The sequence below is a fragment of the Thunnus thynnus genome, chromosome 22, assembly GCF_963924715.1.
Source record: "Thunnus thynnus chromosome 22, fThuThy2.1, whole genome shotgun sequence".
Taxonomy (NCBI): Eukaryota; Metazoa; Chordata; class Actinopteri; order Scombriformes; family Scombridae; genus Thunnus; species Thunnus thynnus.
In genome coordinates, this window is record NC_089538.1 from 11,714,332 (window position 1) to 11,730,015 (window position 15,684).

At 38.3% G+C, this 15,684-nt stretch overlaps 1 protein-coding gene across 5 annotated transcripts in view; it reads left to right on the top strand.

Annotated features, from left to right (window-relative positions):
* Nucleotides 1-15,684, top strand: part of LOC137175098 (phospholipid-transporting ATPase ABCA1-like) — a 186,556-nt gene that overhangs the window by 35,972 nt on the left and 134,900 nt on the right. For 4 of the 5 annotated variants that reach the window (XR_010925572.1, XM_067580790.1, XM_067580789.1 and 1 more), the window contains 6 exons: nucleotides 3,254-3,383; nucleotides 8,906-8,999; nucleotides 9,257-9,398; nucleotides 9,548-9,675; nucleotides 11,793-11,920; nucleotides 12,614-12,811. Coding sequence is in view for 4 of the 5 variants with exons in the window: in XM_067580790.1 (XP_067436891.1) it covers nucleotides 3,318-3,383; nucleotides 8,906-8,999; nucleotides 9,257-9,398; nucleotides 9,548-9,675; nucleotides 11,793-11,920; nucleotides 12,614-12,811 (756 nt within the window). In the remaining variant the exon portion in view is untranslated. The remainder of the gene's footprint in view (nucleotides 1-3,253; nucleotides 3,384-8,905; nucleotides 9,000-9,256; nucleotides 9,399-9,547; nucleotides 9,676-11,792; nucleotides 11,921-12,613; nucleotides 12,812-15,684) is intronic. The other variant, XM_067580791.1, reaches the window with a different exon arrangement.

The window sequence follows — 15,684 nt, forward strand, 5'->3', positions numbered from 1 at the left end:
TGTTTTCATACACACACATTTTTGGCATTTTGGATTTTATTTGGCTATTGAGGTGCAGTGAGACAGGAAGCATGGGTAGAGAGGAGAAAGGGGTATGTCATGCAACAAAAGTCCACGGCCAGAATCAAATCGTTGTCCTTATTTAGTATGCATCTTAGTAGGCTAATTCACACACTTTTTGATTACATTTATTTTATCTTGCTACCTCCACCCATCATACTAAGCTTATTATGAAAACCAAAGGCATCAGTTTTTTGCAATTGTGGATGATAGCTGAAAATTAATTTTTAAGATATACTGTCATCGACCAAGGTCATATAATTTCTGTTTTTCCTCGTCTGTCTTCTGCACAACACGTCTTTAAAAAATTATATATTATTTTGCGATCATTTCTCTCAACTTGTATCATTATACACTTTGATTTCGAGTACCTCTTTTCTCTTAATGTCTCTCTCAGAGTATTTAATCAGTTTATTTTATTGTTGCATAATGAACTTAACTGTCAGGGATCATGCTGGTGATTAAAATTGTACAGCAATTAAATATCCAGAATGATCGTGCTGGTGATTGGAAAAAAAAACAACAACAAAAAAATCTCCAACTGCTCACTTTTAAAAAACAATAAAACAAAAAAAAGCTGTATATAGCATTCAAAGAGGAGAGTGCTCAGGTTCATCAGAATGCGGTACCTATAATTAAAACAAATAACATATGTCCTTGAGCCTACCTCAAGAGACTGATACAGTATGATTTATTTCTGCAGTGGGGTTGTAGGGGAGGCCTGTGATGGAGAGTTAGAGTTAGAAAGAGAAAAGAGACAGATTGAATGAAGCAACACAGGGACTATTATACCCTTCAGAGGGCTATAGTGACCCCCCTTGTAACGAATGTCACAGACATTCTCTGCTGTCCTCTGCTCTTGTGCTGTATGACAAATATCTGTTTACTCTTTCGATCATCCTTGGGTCTGAAATAATGCGCTCTGTTGTCCCTATAGTCTCCCAAATGCCAGGCATGCATCAGCACTTGTATACCCTTTCAGTACTTTCCTTTTTTTCCCCCCTCTTCTCCCTTCCTTGGCTCTTCCTCGGGCTCTCTTTGGAACTAATGATACAGTGAAAAGCTGATGCCAGCACCTGATGGCCAAGTGACAAAAAAAAAAAAACTTATTTCAATTATTCTCTGTACTCCTTGTCGAAGATTAAAATGACGATCTAAAAACACTCTTCACACTGTATGGGTTTTGTTCTCTAGAGAACTGTGTTCATTGTGTTTTGTAACACTCCGACTGCAATGCAAATCACAATCATACCCTCTCTTGTTACTTGTTATCTGTTCTTTAGATGTGGAATTGAAAAAGAGTCCTGGAGCTGCGCTTTTCCACATCACTCACGAACACACACACACACACACACACGCACACACAATCTTTTACAGACACATCTCTTTTCTCAGATACGAACACAACTCACACACACACACATTTTTGACGTATGGGTTGAGTATATTCTTAGAGATGTTGTTTACCCTTCATGCTTGACGTGATTTCAGAGTGGAGGTGGTACCAAGCTGTCCCTCTCTTCCACATTACACGTTTGAAAAGACAAGGCTTGAAAGCTGTGCAAGTGAATGCAGTACATACTCAATTATACAAGCATTTGATGGAGTCGGGTGTTCATGCATATACTAGGCCTCTATGTAAAGACTCATGCTAGTTTACCCTTGTATAGTTCCATACCTGCCATCCCCATCCAAGGGTATACAAAGTAAGCCATGAACTGAAGGCTAAAGCAAATAATGAACTCTGCACTACAAGAAAAAGTGCTATGGAGGAGGTGTTGAGTGTGGTACATTTATCCTTCTGCAGTCTCTGGTAAATGTCAAAAAATATGGAATGCATTTGATAGCTTGACAACGGAAGTAATGGCGTGACTCAATGCAGTTGGCCTACACAACAATACAAATTGGTACTGCCAACAAAACAAAATGTTAGTCGAGAGTCTATGCTTAGTCTGTTACTCTTGTGCCAATATTTAGTATTTGATCAGTGAATGGCCTTCAGCACTCTAATCCTTTAGCCCATTAGAACACTTATTTGGCCATCTGGAAGTGAAGAAGCCTCAACTTTCCCATGACAGTAAATAAAACATCCGTGAAGTAGCAGTAAATAATGTAAACACACAGAGGGAAGATGGAACCTGTACAGAAAGAGGAAATGGAGCGTTAAAAGGTGGCACATTTGTCAGGACTACCCTTGGGCTAAAAAGCCCATCCCCTCCTTCCCCACCTAGCGCACATACTCTAATCTTAAGTCTCCACTGAGAATCAGTTCAAGTAGTCTGCAACATGTTTTAAAGCCAGGTAACACACTTTGGCCATAGAATATTAACAATTTATAAATACATTCTTTACAGCTTTTCTTACCACATTTCAGAAAATGTATTTACATGTTTTATACAAAAGAGTATTTGGCATATGAATGATTCTTACCATTGCTTAAACTTTACTTTACAGATAGGACACAAACTTCCCACACAGATACATTTGAAATGGAAACTACAAATTTTTAAACATCCCAATTGTATAATTAGGCTTGCAGCCTCATGGCACGAATGAACTGTAGTCAAAAGAGATTCTGTCAGTTGTGGACTTTAAATAAAGGTCATACTTGATGCCTAAGTGTAAAAATACCATGGTCAATCTATTTGTTTATTATCTGTGTAATCATTGTTCAGTGGCTAGTAAAACCTGCAATAAATATTTTACAGTAATCTTTGGTCTACATGAAAAGTAATCAGTTGCCCATATAGTTTATGTCATTTATTTTACTCTGGTCACCAAAAAGACTGATTAATTGACAGGAAATATGTAGCAAAGTAGTGGTTAATGAGACAGAACACACAGTTCACATTGTCTTATCCTCCTTTAAGAGGAAAAGAAACAAGGTTGGGTTTTGACCCTGATAGTTTTATATGCAGTACACTCTCCATACACAGTCTATAGCAGTACATCAAGTAAAACAACCACATGGTCTTAAATAAAGATTCTTATATTGTAGATCCAAATGGCTTAACCTCCACACGCTGAGACATAGCCCTGTCTTGGGTTTTGCTGAGTGTAGGTGATAATAATTCTTAGAACAGGTGCAGCACCATAAGCCCCAAGGCCTGGGGAAGTGAATGATTAGTGGCACTCCCCCAAGATGCATTGCTCCTCTGTATTAAAACCAAACTCTGCCTTTTATTCCCTCCAGGGTTTATTAAGTGGGCCAGTTGCCATAGCGACGCTTTGGCAGGATATTGCCAGGATAAGCCGTAATGGGTCTCCTGACGCAGTTCACTCTGCTCCTGTGGAAGAACTTCACTCTCCGGAAGAGACAAAAGGTACACTTGTGCTCACCAAACCCCCCTTTGCAAATCAACGTGTATCTGCTAAAAATTGGTCAGCAATGGAGGGAAAATGAGGATATGGTTGTGTTATCCTAGGGTTGTGTTATCAAGGGCAAACCAAGTTATTCATGGGAGGGGAAGGTAATAGGAGGGATTTACTACGAAAATTGTCTCCTATAGATGTAAGCTGCCTTTAACTCTCCCACTAGAGAACAAGAACAATCTTACCTTAATGCAGACCAATTCAAAGTGTCACCTTCAATTTTTGGAGATCTATCTCTTTTGCACATTATGTCACATTGCCTGTATTTTAGTTCTAACAAAGCCAGTCTTTGGCTTAATGAAACGGGATAGGGAGTGACGACTGTTAAATGCTTTGTTTGAAGGGCAAATACTCTTTCTGGCTCTTTTTACCAATTTACTGTCACAGTCTGTCCTCAGCAATGTTATCCAAGGATTTAGTGTCATTGCAGTGTATAAAAAAAGTAAAAAAGGTTACCAGTGTGGTCACGGTCAGCAATGCACACATATTCCTGTATTTATATCTCTTATCAACTAATCTTTAGTCTTCTACTGACCGCTCAAAATCATTTCAACTGCTGTCACTTCTCACAAGCCAATTCACTTAAACTATTTACATAGTACTCAAACTATCTCTGCTGCTTACAGTTAAGAAATTGCACAGTTCAACTGACATTTCAACTGCTTTCATCACCTACATTTTACAGAACAGTTCAACTGCTTTCAGTTCTTAATCTTCAAATGTTAGCACAACTACTTGCAGTGCACACACACAAACGTGCAGTTCAAGTGTCTATATGGATTAAAGTTGAAGTCAAAATTTCATATGCTTTCAGTAATTACGCTTCAACTGATTTCAGCTGCTTTTGGCTCTTACACGTCTGCGTAGTCGGAGTTGTGAAAGCAGCACATTAGCAGAGCAGCAGCAGCAGCAGCTTCGATCCTCTGTTAGGCACAGTATTGAGTGTTGTGCTCAGAGCCCAACACACTGTAGTTATGCGCATAAAACAATAGAAAATAGACTTGAAGTATAAAAATACACTTGAGGTCGAAGTCATGTGTGAGCTGTTTCCCAGCCTGTGTAGACAGTATTGATGAAAATAGAGGCGTATCGCTTCCCTCAGACATGTGTGAAACGGACTAATGAAAAACTGAGACCCTTTCAATGCTTCAGTGCTTGAACTGCTGTAAGTGCCTTGACTAACAACTCCCATTCAACATCTGAGACACAAACAATGAACATTTTAAGAAATTTTAATATGTTTACAGTGTTTGCACCTGCGATTTTCAGCATAAGCACACACCTACCTTGTCTAGACCTGCCAACCTGTACGCATTTTGTGTAGCAGGTACGCATTGTGACATCAAAGTCTAACAGCGAGAGGCAGCAGCGTCTAGTCTGCCAGAAAGCAAAAGAAGAAGAAGAAGAAGAGTTCAACCAATCATAGCACCGGACTCATTCCCCCCTGCCTTCACTCAAATATCAAGCAGGGATGATCATGATTGACAAATGCGTAATGTCATCTCAAAAGACTGCAAATTGATAGCAATACGACATTGATTTTATCCCCCTCCTCACTCCGGCTGGCTGGTTCCTGAAGTGAGGATAGTTCTTTTAACTCCTTTGCAAAGAGAAACGGACTGGGGTGGATGCGGAAAGTTGAAATTGTGAATTGAGTTAATGCAGACCTGCCAACCTTGGGAAAATATTTAACATTCATAACATTAGCCTTATGTTACATAATTTGCAATCTAGCTTGCTCATTCACCAGGCATTTAAATTGGCAAAGTAATGGTAAAGTTATATTGTTGCAGATTGTTAAACATAACTTTTCATAAATATTATTGCAGCCAAACCTGTTACCATAATGAGAGGAGCAGATCATGGCATTATGAAAAAAAGTGGTTTCATGTGCTGCAAAAATAACATTACCTGTAAAGGAAAGGAAACACCCCTTCATTGCAAAGTACAATATGTAAGGAGGGATGTGATTACTTCTACAGTTTCAACAGTCATGTTGATGTTCAGCCTATAATGAGAACAGTTGTATTAACCAGCTCTAAAATATTTATTTCATCGTAGCCACAAAATAGTCTGTTTATTATTGTGGAAGTGTAAACAATATACACTATTATAAAGTCAGTAGTAGCAGTAGGTTAGTGTGTAGCTTAAGTGAAATTGTGTTCTTTGGTAAGATGTGTTTCGGCAGGTGAAAGACAAATGGACAACGGCAGGCATAAATGACCAACTAACAGTATCGGTATCTGCAGATGTTTTTCTAAACAATCTGTTATTTTTTATTAAAATTATTTACATTTTTTTATTAGTGCAACCCTCACATTTTTGTCTGTTTGACTGCTGCAAGTATGCAAATGATGTACTGTTATGTCTATATTTGCAAATTATGTACAATAATTCAATGTGTGAACAGCAATGATTTGCATCTGACACATCTAAGTTGCCGGAGTGGTACTCAAAAAGTTCATCCAGGGTTAGCAGGTCTGCTTGTCTAGTTTATTGTAAGTCATCTGTTAAAATTCTAACAAAATGCAAATACTTGTAGAATATAAATGATTTGCAGATAAATCTTCAAATGAAAATGTGTTTTTTAAACATTAATATTGCCTTTGTGTGTGACTTAGAAAACTTTTCAAACTGTATTTTAACACCATTGGTGAGGCTGAAGTCTCTTAGGTATTATCCCTGGGCATTTCCCTGATTCCCATTCATTACTTCCTCATTCTCATCACAGACACTAGCCTACACATGATCAGCCAGTGATATATGGTGGATATTATTGTCTCTGATGTCACCTCTCCTGGCTAAGAGGTCACACGCTGCAGCAAGATTACAGTCAAACCATGTGTCGCAACTGTATTTCAAGGGTCAGAACAAGTTGTCATGGAATCTAGTTAGCCTTATGAGTCATTTTTGAGGCAGATATATCTGTTACAAAGAGCTACAGTGTGTTCTTTGATTTATACCCTTGCAGTGATAATAGGAGTCACATCCACCCACTTGTTTTGTTAGGGGTTCAAGCACAGCAGTGTGCCTGTTGCCAGAGTAGAACAAAAGACATCTCCACAAAAAAGAATCAGCTTTCATCAAAGTTCATACTTTCTTGGAATAACTCAAGGCAAAGTCATTTGCAGTTTTACAAGTTTGTATCAGGGAAACATTCCCCCTGCTAATTTTATCAGCTTGCGGAAAGAACAGGGTGGTATTCTTTTGTATCAGAAAGAAATATACGACTAGTTTTCCTCAAGAATATGTAAGGGGACAGTGCTGGTTTTGTGCATGGAATGTAGGATATTTGGCCAATGTCAACATGAAATATTGTTATTAGACAAAACCAGTGGGAGTTAGCAAGGACAATGGTGCTTCTGGAGGGCTTGTGGAGGTTAATGACCAATTATATGAATGCCTCACCAAGCATTTTAAGATTTTATAACAGGCATGAAACTGATTTTATGGTCCAGTATTTCACATAATTTCATAGGAGGAGATTATCTATTCACAAAGACGCTGGTGTCCGATGGCAAATGCCGGGGGAGCCAGACATTGAGAAAGTGCCCATGATCTCTGTATTCCCTCTCCATGGCTTTTCTTTGGAATACATTATGATAATTCAGCCTCTCAGCAGAACTACATCCTCTCTGACACACAGACTGGAGGGAATTAAAGGACTGAATTTGAAGTTCTATCCAGTTTCTTTGAAATATGTGCAACGTGATTTTCTGTAATTTTCTCATCTGTAATTCATTGACAAAATTCTACAACTGAAGATTCAGTATTTGCCTATATACTCAACTAAAAAAAGTATGTTCAAGCCCCACCCCTAATCCCTATTCTGTGGTTCTATTTGCAGAAACCTTACTTTATTTATAAGGTTGCCATGGTGCTGTAGCATAAAAAGCAATATATATTACCGTATTTTTTCACCTCTGTTTGCCCTCAAGTTTATTCATGAACACAACAACCCCAGGACAGATGTCTTCTCTTATTATTTAGGCTAATGTGCATCATCAGATATAGTGTCTGAACATGTTACCAAAGCACAAGCTGGGGCTTTGCTGACTGGAGCTTTTCAGCTGATTTCTCTAAGCAGGTCACTCAGAGAGAGATGTTGGAAAGATGAGTGTGCAGGCGGACCAGGTCAACTGAGGTTAGCGGTGGGGGCTCGGTTGGCAAGTGCAGGGCTGGGGAATGGGGTTGGTGAGTGCCAAGGGATGCGTAAAAGTCTACATGGCAGAGGATGTGGGGTGAAGAGTCAAGAAAGGATGAGCTGCAGCACTGTAATATCTCTTTGGAAGCCATCCGCTATTGGATATTTCTATCGGATGAAAATGCTTCAATTGTAGGGATGAGGTGCATTAATAAGGTGGAATCCAGTGTTGTACAAATGTTATTTGGCCTCCAGCTTTTAGAGCTCCATGTTACCTTGACTTCTGTGAAAAGAAAATGGACTGTTTTGGTGTTTCCACAGTTACAGCAGTTGGAAAAAGAAACATGGAGGTGTGTTTGGTGAATGTGGAAGCTTGAACTTGAACAAGCTCATTGTGGTTCAGATATATAAAACCTCAAAACATTAAAACTTTAAGGTCTTGCTACTTTGTCTCTAGAATATCCCTCAAGGCCAACTGAGGGGAAAAATATGAGAAACATCCTCGAGAACAAGTAAAGCCTCGAGGTCATCCATTTGTGCTTTGTTGGTTTCTCTCTTCACCCGTTCCCCTGGGGTTGAAATAAAAGCCTGGCATGTCACACGGGACAGTGCCTGCTAGCAGGTATTAAAGCGGTTGGATTAAAGCAAAGAAGTGGTTGGTACTCTTCATCCAGAAGAGGATTGAGTATGGCGAGGAGAAGATAAGGAGTGTGCGATAGCTTCGGCTTGGGGAGTCACAAACAGAGGTTGCTCTCTCAATCCTGTAAGTGCTTAGAGTAATAGCAAGACTAACAGCAAAATATATGGACTATGACATGTGTAGCTACATTGTAAACACACCCACATAGTTACACACATGCTCACATAGACAGTACAGTACTTATGGTCAAGGTCATTGCTGTTATTCATTAACTGTATCTCGACTGCACCTCCAATCCTACTGTCTCAGGCAGAGGATTCACAAAAATGTTATGACAGAAAAGTATTTAGATTTGAAACAAATTTTCTTTGGCTTTTAAATTTTTATCGATACTTTTGAAAGTTTGCATAAAATACACAGTAATACTACCATTTGCCTTCAGATCATTAGTATTAATATGAAAGTGTTTGGTATTTCTGAAACCAATAAAACATGACTCTCAATTCCTTGTAGTGTTGTAATCCTGTCCACGCTTTCACCTCCCTCCCATCCTTATCCTGTTTTGATTTTAGGACTGAGGTCACATTTTGACCTGAGAAAACAGTGCAAATGATGTGAGGCATAATATGTTCCAGAGGTGTATTTCATAAGCAAATTGTGTAAAGATGACCACTTAATCCTTTTTGCAGGTTCGGTTGGTCGTTGAAGTGATTTGGCCTCTGTTCCTCTTCTTTATATTGGTGTGGGTGCGGTCCACAAACAAACCAATTTTCAAAGGCCAATGTAAGTACAAGCCCATAGTAACGTCAGTCTTTATTTTTCAAGTGATTTAAACTGGCAGAACATTTCCTCCAGTTTAATTTTGTTTCCATAACAACTAAAACTAATGTATATATCAAAATGCTGAGGGAAATACTGTAGTAAAAACATAAAAAATACTAACTTTTGTGTTGTGATCTTACTGTATCTGTATTACCAAACAACAATGAGTTTGCCATGAAGGTGGATAGATGAATGAATATACTACTCCATTTCTCTAGGCCACTACCCTAATAAAGCCATGCCATCAGCTGGCGTGCTGCCCTGGCTTCAAGGTATGATTTGTAATATCGACAATCCCTGTTTGAACTATCCAACACCAGGGGAGACACCAGGCCAAGTCAACAACTTCAACAACTCCATGTACGTTCAAGAAAAGTTTCCCTCTCTGTCCCCTAAGACATACTGTTACACATTAGGATGCAAACAAATATTTTGATAGATAAGTTATATCTAAAACATAAAGTTTAAAAATAAATGTGTGATCTTTTTTTGTTTTCCTGATAAACCAGAATTTCTGGGATGTTGATTGAGCTGCAAACCCTCCTGGTAAACAGATCTATTCTCAACAAGGCACAACTACTGGCAGATGATGTCGACCAGTGGGCTTCAGTCCTGTCACAGTCCAACCCTGGTAATGGTAAGAGCATTTGAATACCACAGCAGAAGCATAATTGACATGTCATTTGCATCAGCCTGCTGCTTGTTGTCCAACTATCCTGATGCTCTGACGTTATAGTATGGCACTACTATGTTTAGTGGATATTATCAAATACTATCACAGAAACTGGTGAAGAGCAACAGGATCAAAGTGTAGATCGGTCTTTCTTGATATAAAAGTTTTATTGCTATTGAATAATGGTTCAAAAAATAATTGGTATCGTAAATATTCAGCCTCAGCAACAATCACTCTGCTATATCTTTGTTAAGTACCCTCCATCAAGGAAAGTATCCCCTTCATGAGGATGACAAGTTGGAGGATTTGTTATTCTCCTTTATCCCTCAAAAACAATGGCGTGTGATTATTTATGATGCAATTTGCCATGCAGACTGACAGATCGTTTGTCTTGATAAGTTGCTGCTTTGCATTAGGCTCATTTGGCCTGATGATATTCAGATTTTCATACGGCACCTAATTTGCAAAAAGGAAAAAGACAGAGGTGGTGGGGGTGGGGGGGTGGTGGAGGTGGGGGGTTCTGCTGCTGTTCAACAAACGGCTTGTGGGCCATTTGCATTTTGGGGTCGCTGGCTTGTAATATACAAGATTAAATCCATCAAAGATCTAAGCCAGGGTATAATTAATGGGATTCACTGTCTGAGGCGAGAACACAAAAGGTCATTAACAAGAATGGGGAATGGAGTATTATCAAAAGACTTGGATAGCAAAGGTGATTGTGTTGTCCTTTTTTGTTTTTGCCAGGGGTTGATTAAAAGACTCAGGTGGTCACTTCAATCAGAAAGGCAATAGTGTTCAAGAAGAGCCCAGAGCATGTTGTAGTTCCCCATAATTTGACCCTGACCACCTCTCCCAATGCTCCTGCAGTCATGAGGGGAATTAATGTGTGTTTAGTAGGTATCAGGAGGTTCTGTATAGAGTGTAAGCAGTGTGTCAAACAGCATAATTAATTCCAGAGAGTATTGAATGATTGTTATTTTCCCTAACATTTATCTTAATTGAACCTTGAATAACCCAGTATAAGTCACTTCCTCCTCTCATCCTGATAATTGACTGACTTGCAAGTATTGCACTTGGAAAACGGATGATCTAATTAAATTATGTAACCCCTTCATCATCTCAACAGCGCGAGAGAGGAGAAAACACATGTTGAATAGATACAGTATGAATCTTATTTTGCTAAGCCATTGTTCCTGTCTGTGTAGAGGGGCTAACAATGAACGATTGTTGATTTTGAAGCTCGTTCTTTCAAACCCAAACTATCTGTGGGCAGATAATCAGGAGAAAGTGGCTGGTTAACAATTTGGTACATGTTTAGCACCAAATTGTCTCCTCTAACACACTCAAGTGTTCAGCCCCTACTTGCATCAGTGAAGGATTTTATTGCGATGTAATTTAAACTCAAATTCATCAGATCATAATGCCTCTAAAAGCAATATGTATAACAAAAAGATAATCAGAATGCTATCAAGAATTCAGCATTTTTTTTATTTTTCATTTGTTAAGTTACATGGATACATGAAACAAAAAGGGACTTCTTTTCACAACGGTTTTATTTTCATATATTTGGCCATTTTTTCTATCAGTTTTACTTACCAGCCGCACTGCAGAGATTTTGAAGACAGGGACTCTTATCTTGCCCTTTCAACAACAGAATAAGTCCTCCTGTGCTTTGGCTAAACCAACCTACCATTGCAGGTTCCATTAGTTACAGCACAGGCTCTCCTCCACGGTTGGCATAGGTGTCTATTAGTGCAAATTACATACATTTCACGCATGTTTCTGCATGCAAGCAGATTTGTGTACAGTAGTTTGGAAAATAAATGGAAAAGGACAGACAAAGAATCGAGGCAGAGACAGAAAGACTGCAGCGTTGGCTGCAAAATATCTGCAGTGCAGGTGGCAGTAAGGAGGATTATGTCCAAAACTATGATAATAAAACTAGAGTGAAAAACAAACAAAAACAAATTGCCTTTCAATATTCCATCTCTGACCAGTTATAAGCACATGTAAACATCTAAGTGAGTTTTTGCGGTGTATAACTTTTAGTTCTGCAAAAGTAATGATTCTTTATGTTTAAGGTCAACCGGTGATCCTGGGGAGTATTCTAAGAGAAAATGAAACTTTCTCCAAGCATCTGAAAGAGAATTTGTCGGTGCCACCAACAGTGGTCCAAAGCCTTCTTGCTGCTAAGATTTATGTCAATCCAGTGAGTATAATTTCACAACATTGATGTGTAGCAATATAAGACTGGAGGTTAAGGTAGAGTAAGTAAAGGCATTTGTTCAAATGTGCCAGATGTGCCAGCAAGAAGTAGAATGAGTGCCTATTGATACCGTGTTAAGTGCCAAGTAATACCAGATGAGCTGCAGGAAGGTAATTATGCTTCCCTGGCATTAAAAAGGATACTTGTGTAAATACGATGTGTAATAATAGATGTTGTTATTAATAGATAGATGTTGCTGTTTGATGCATTCTGATGGTTCAGTGGGCTCTGGTGCAAACTGTACCAGGATGTGCCCAGAAAGCAAAAGTTTCCACGACAATTCATGAGCCGTTCTCTGTGTTCTGCCCATGTCATGCTGGGTAAACTGTCAAGAAATCATACAAATTATGCATGTTTCTATGCATCTATGCATGTGGCTGTCACTGTTTGTGACTGTCACATGTTTACTGTTGTTCTAAGTATCATTATTAGTGTATGTGTATATATATATAATATAGTATATCTGTCTTTGTTTTAGGGTGATCTAAGAAAAATAAGTTTTAATTCAAATGGAAACAATGCTTTATATCTGATCTGATTAAATGTGATTTAGCATACCATGAATAAATAAAATATGGTCAAATCAAAACTTGTCTTGTTTGTCAACTCCTACCAAAGTTGGTATTTATTCTTCAGATGACAGGCATCCTGAGACCAGGTGAACTGAGGAGCATCCTGTGTGAGGGGACAGATCTGGATGAGTATGTCCAATTTAGCAGCCAAGCTGAAAAGGGGGCATTTCAAAATGTCAGCTGCTCCCTCACTCCACAGCAGCTGATTAACACCCAGGAAGTACTACTGCAAAACCTGGACGCAAGGAAGGTGCTTTCTGAGGCAAGCTTTTCTCACACACACACACACACACAAACACACAATTTGAGTTTAACGAAACTTGAAGGAATTTTGCACTGAATTTCATTTGGACACAATTAGTCCAATTTTCACAAAAATCTGAGAGATAATGCATTTGGGAATTGTGTTTACACTAATTGGCCTGATAGGGGGACTGCAGCAGTAAAATTGGCCATAATGTCTACTTTTTGAAAAGACCTATTCCTGCTCAGCAAAGTCACCCCTCACAACCTCAACCTTGCAACCTCACAAATTACACTGTCTGGTCTAATGAAGGTAGTTTTAAAAATGTACATTTTTGTGGTGTGATGTGTCAGCCAGCTTTGGTGCAACTGAGACATACAATAACTTGGGATAGTACATTTAAGCCCTCCACCTGGCAGTTTTGAAACAATGAAGGAAAGTACATGTCATCATCTAGAAAGGATTTTATTTATTATATGATTACATAGCTGTAACATTGGATTCAACATTTGTTTTCAAAACCTTTTTATAGCATTACATCATTATTCATTGCTTATACCATCTGGTTTCTAAACTACTGAGTGGGTTTGTAGTTCTGCAAATGTGGTTCTGAACTGCAGAGTGGACCATTTTAAGAATTTGTGGACCAACTGTATGCCTAAGCATAAATGAAATGCCAAGGTAGTGTAGGCGGTGTCTGTATGCCAACATTTCCTGTTCAGCTTTCATCTTTCAGGCATTTTCTGTGTGGGAGTTTAGATAGGTACTTGTCTTGAATTGGAGAAAGTAAACAAGGCTGCACAAGGTAATTTTCACCATGGATATCTCATCAATTACATATAGGATGAAACAATTTCCAAGGCTTAATACAATAAAACACACATTGTGGGCACATGATCTGTTTCTAACTATAATTCTCGCATGGCTTGCAGTAAATTGAATTAAAAGACAATGATTTTCTTTGCCAGCCAATTGAGTAACCAATTAAAAAAGTTAAATGTTATGCTTGTCTGGCTCTGTGACTTAAAGAGATGAAGAAATATCTTTTACATTTAAAACTTGCTGATGCATCCAAGGCCAAACCCTTTAGAAATCCATCAACACTTAATTTGGACTGTTACTGTGTCATCATTTTAATGTATTTATACTTTTAACATTTTGAGTGAGAAATCCTTTTCTCTCCCGTAGGGTCTAAGCTTTCAAAATGGTCATTGTCATGTGCACCTTTTGAGGTATTTGTACTTTTCTTGAGTGTTTCCATTTGATGCTACTTATACTTATACTCCCACTCCACTACATTTCAGAGGGAAATATTGTATTTTCTACTCCACTACATTTATTTGACAGCTTTAGTTACTTTTCAGATTCAGAAGATCAGACACAATGGATAACCTAACCCTAACCCTAAGAAGCTTTTAAAATACAACACATTGTTAAAGATGAAACCAGTGGTTTCCAACCTTTTTGGCTTTTGACGTCTTACAAAAAGCAGTGTGTAGTCGGGGTCACATTTCAGATGTCTGAGTTGTTAACAGCTCCACCAAATAGTGATTTTTCCCTCTAAACTTCTCACATGGTTTCATTTCAGTAAATGTTCAAATGATCCAATATTTCACCAAAAATCAAAGATTAGAGAAAAACTCAAAAAACTGAAAACTGATTTGTGTATCAGAACTTTGCTTTTTTATTTCTCTCCTCTTCCATTAATCATCTCACGACCCCTCAATTTTATCTGGTGACCCTTTGGAGGGGCCCGACCCCTAGGTTTGGAACCACTGAACTAAACTAACTAACTGTATATAAAGTAGTTGAAACTAGCTCCACCTCCAGCAGCTACAACTGTAACATGCTGCTTACACACTGATGCTTCAGTATTATTAATCTAATGATGTCATATATAATAATATATCAGTCAGAGGGACCAAACCACTACTTTTACTGCAATACTTTAACTACATTTTGCTGATAATACTTGTGTACTTTTACTTAAGTAGGAATTTTTCATGGATGACTTTTACTTGTAATGGAGTATTTTTACATTGCTGTATTGGTACTTTTCCTTAAGTAAAGGACCAGACTACTTCTTCCACCACAGTCAGGTGGGAATTATTTATTAGAACCAATGTTTTCTTGAATTTTTTTTAAATCTCAAAGTTTCCTTTGTGATGATGAAAGCCTGCACTTTTCTTTGAGTTTATCTTTGAGAGAAAATATATGGGACAGCAAATCCAATAAATAAGTGATAAGGCAGGAAGTTCGTAGGAGAGAGCATTTGAACAATTTAAGCCCACAGGCATTTTCAGACACAGAAAAAGAAAGCCCAGACAAGATATGGTGGAAAAGCTCTTCAGCGCCTCAAGCAAATGGAAGGAAAAGAACATCAAGCCTTCACGCTTAAAGCTTGACGTTGCTGAATGATTGTGATAGCAACAACAACATAAAGGAAAGGACAAGGGAAAAAGTCAGAGTTTATCACTGAGGTAGTGAGTGGCAGAGGGTGATTTAGGCATTGGTTCCACATCTTTGTGTCTGGGTTTGTGGAAATCATGTAATGGAACACAATACACAAGGACAACAGGAAACAAAAAGCATGTGAATATATGTGGCGCTCAACAGAGCTCATTCAGATGTCAAAGTTTTTTTTTGTTTTTGTCTGTCTTCATTTTTTCATTAGTTTTATAAAACTTAGCTTTTTTAAATATTTCTTGCAATGCAATTTTTGCAAAATGTGTATCTTTAATCAGCTTACCTGATTACCAAAGGAATCACACAACCACCAGAGCCCTAAGTAACATAAAAAATACATATAGTACAGCGGAAATTGAGTTTAAAAAAATAAGCTTTAGAAATCTGTTTTGCACATTGGCTCACTTCATCTACATCCTAATATG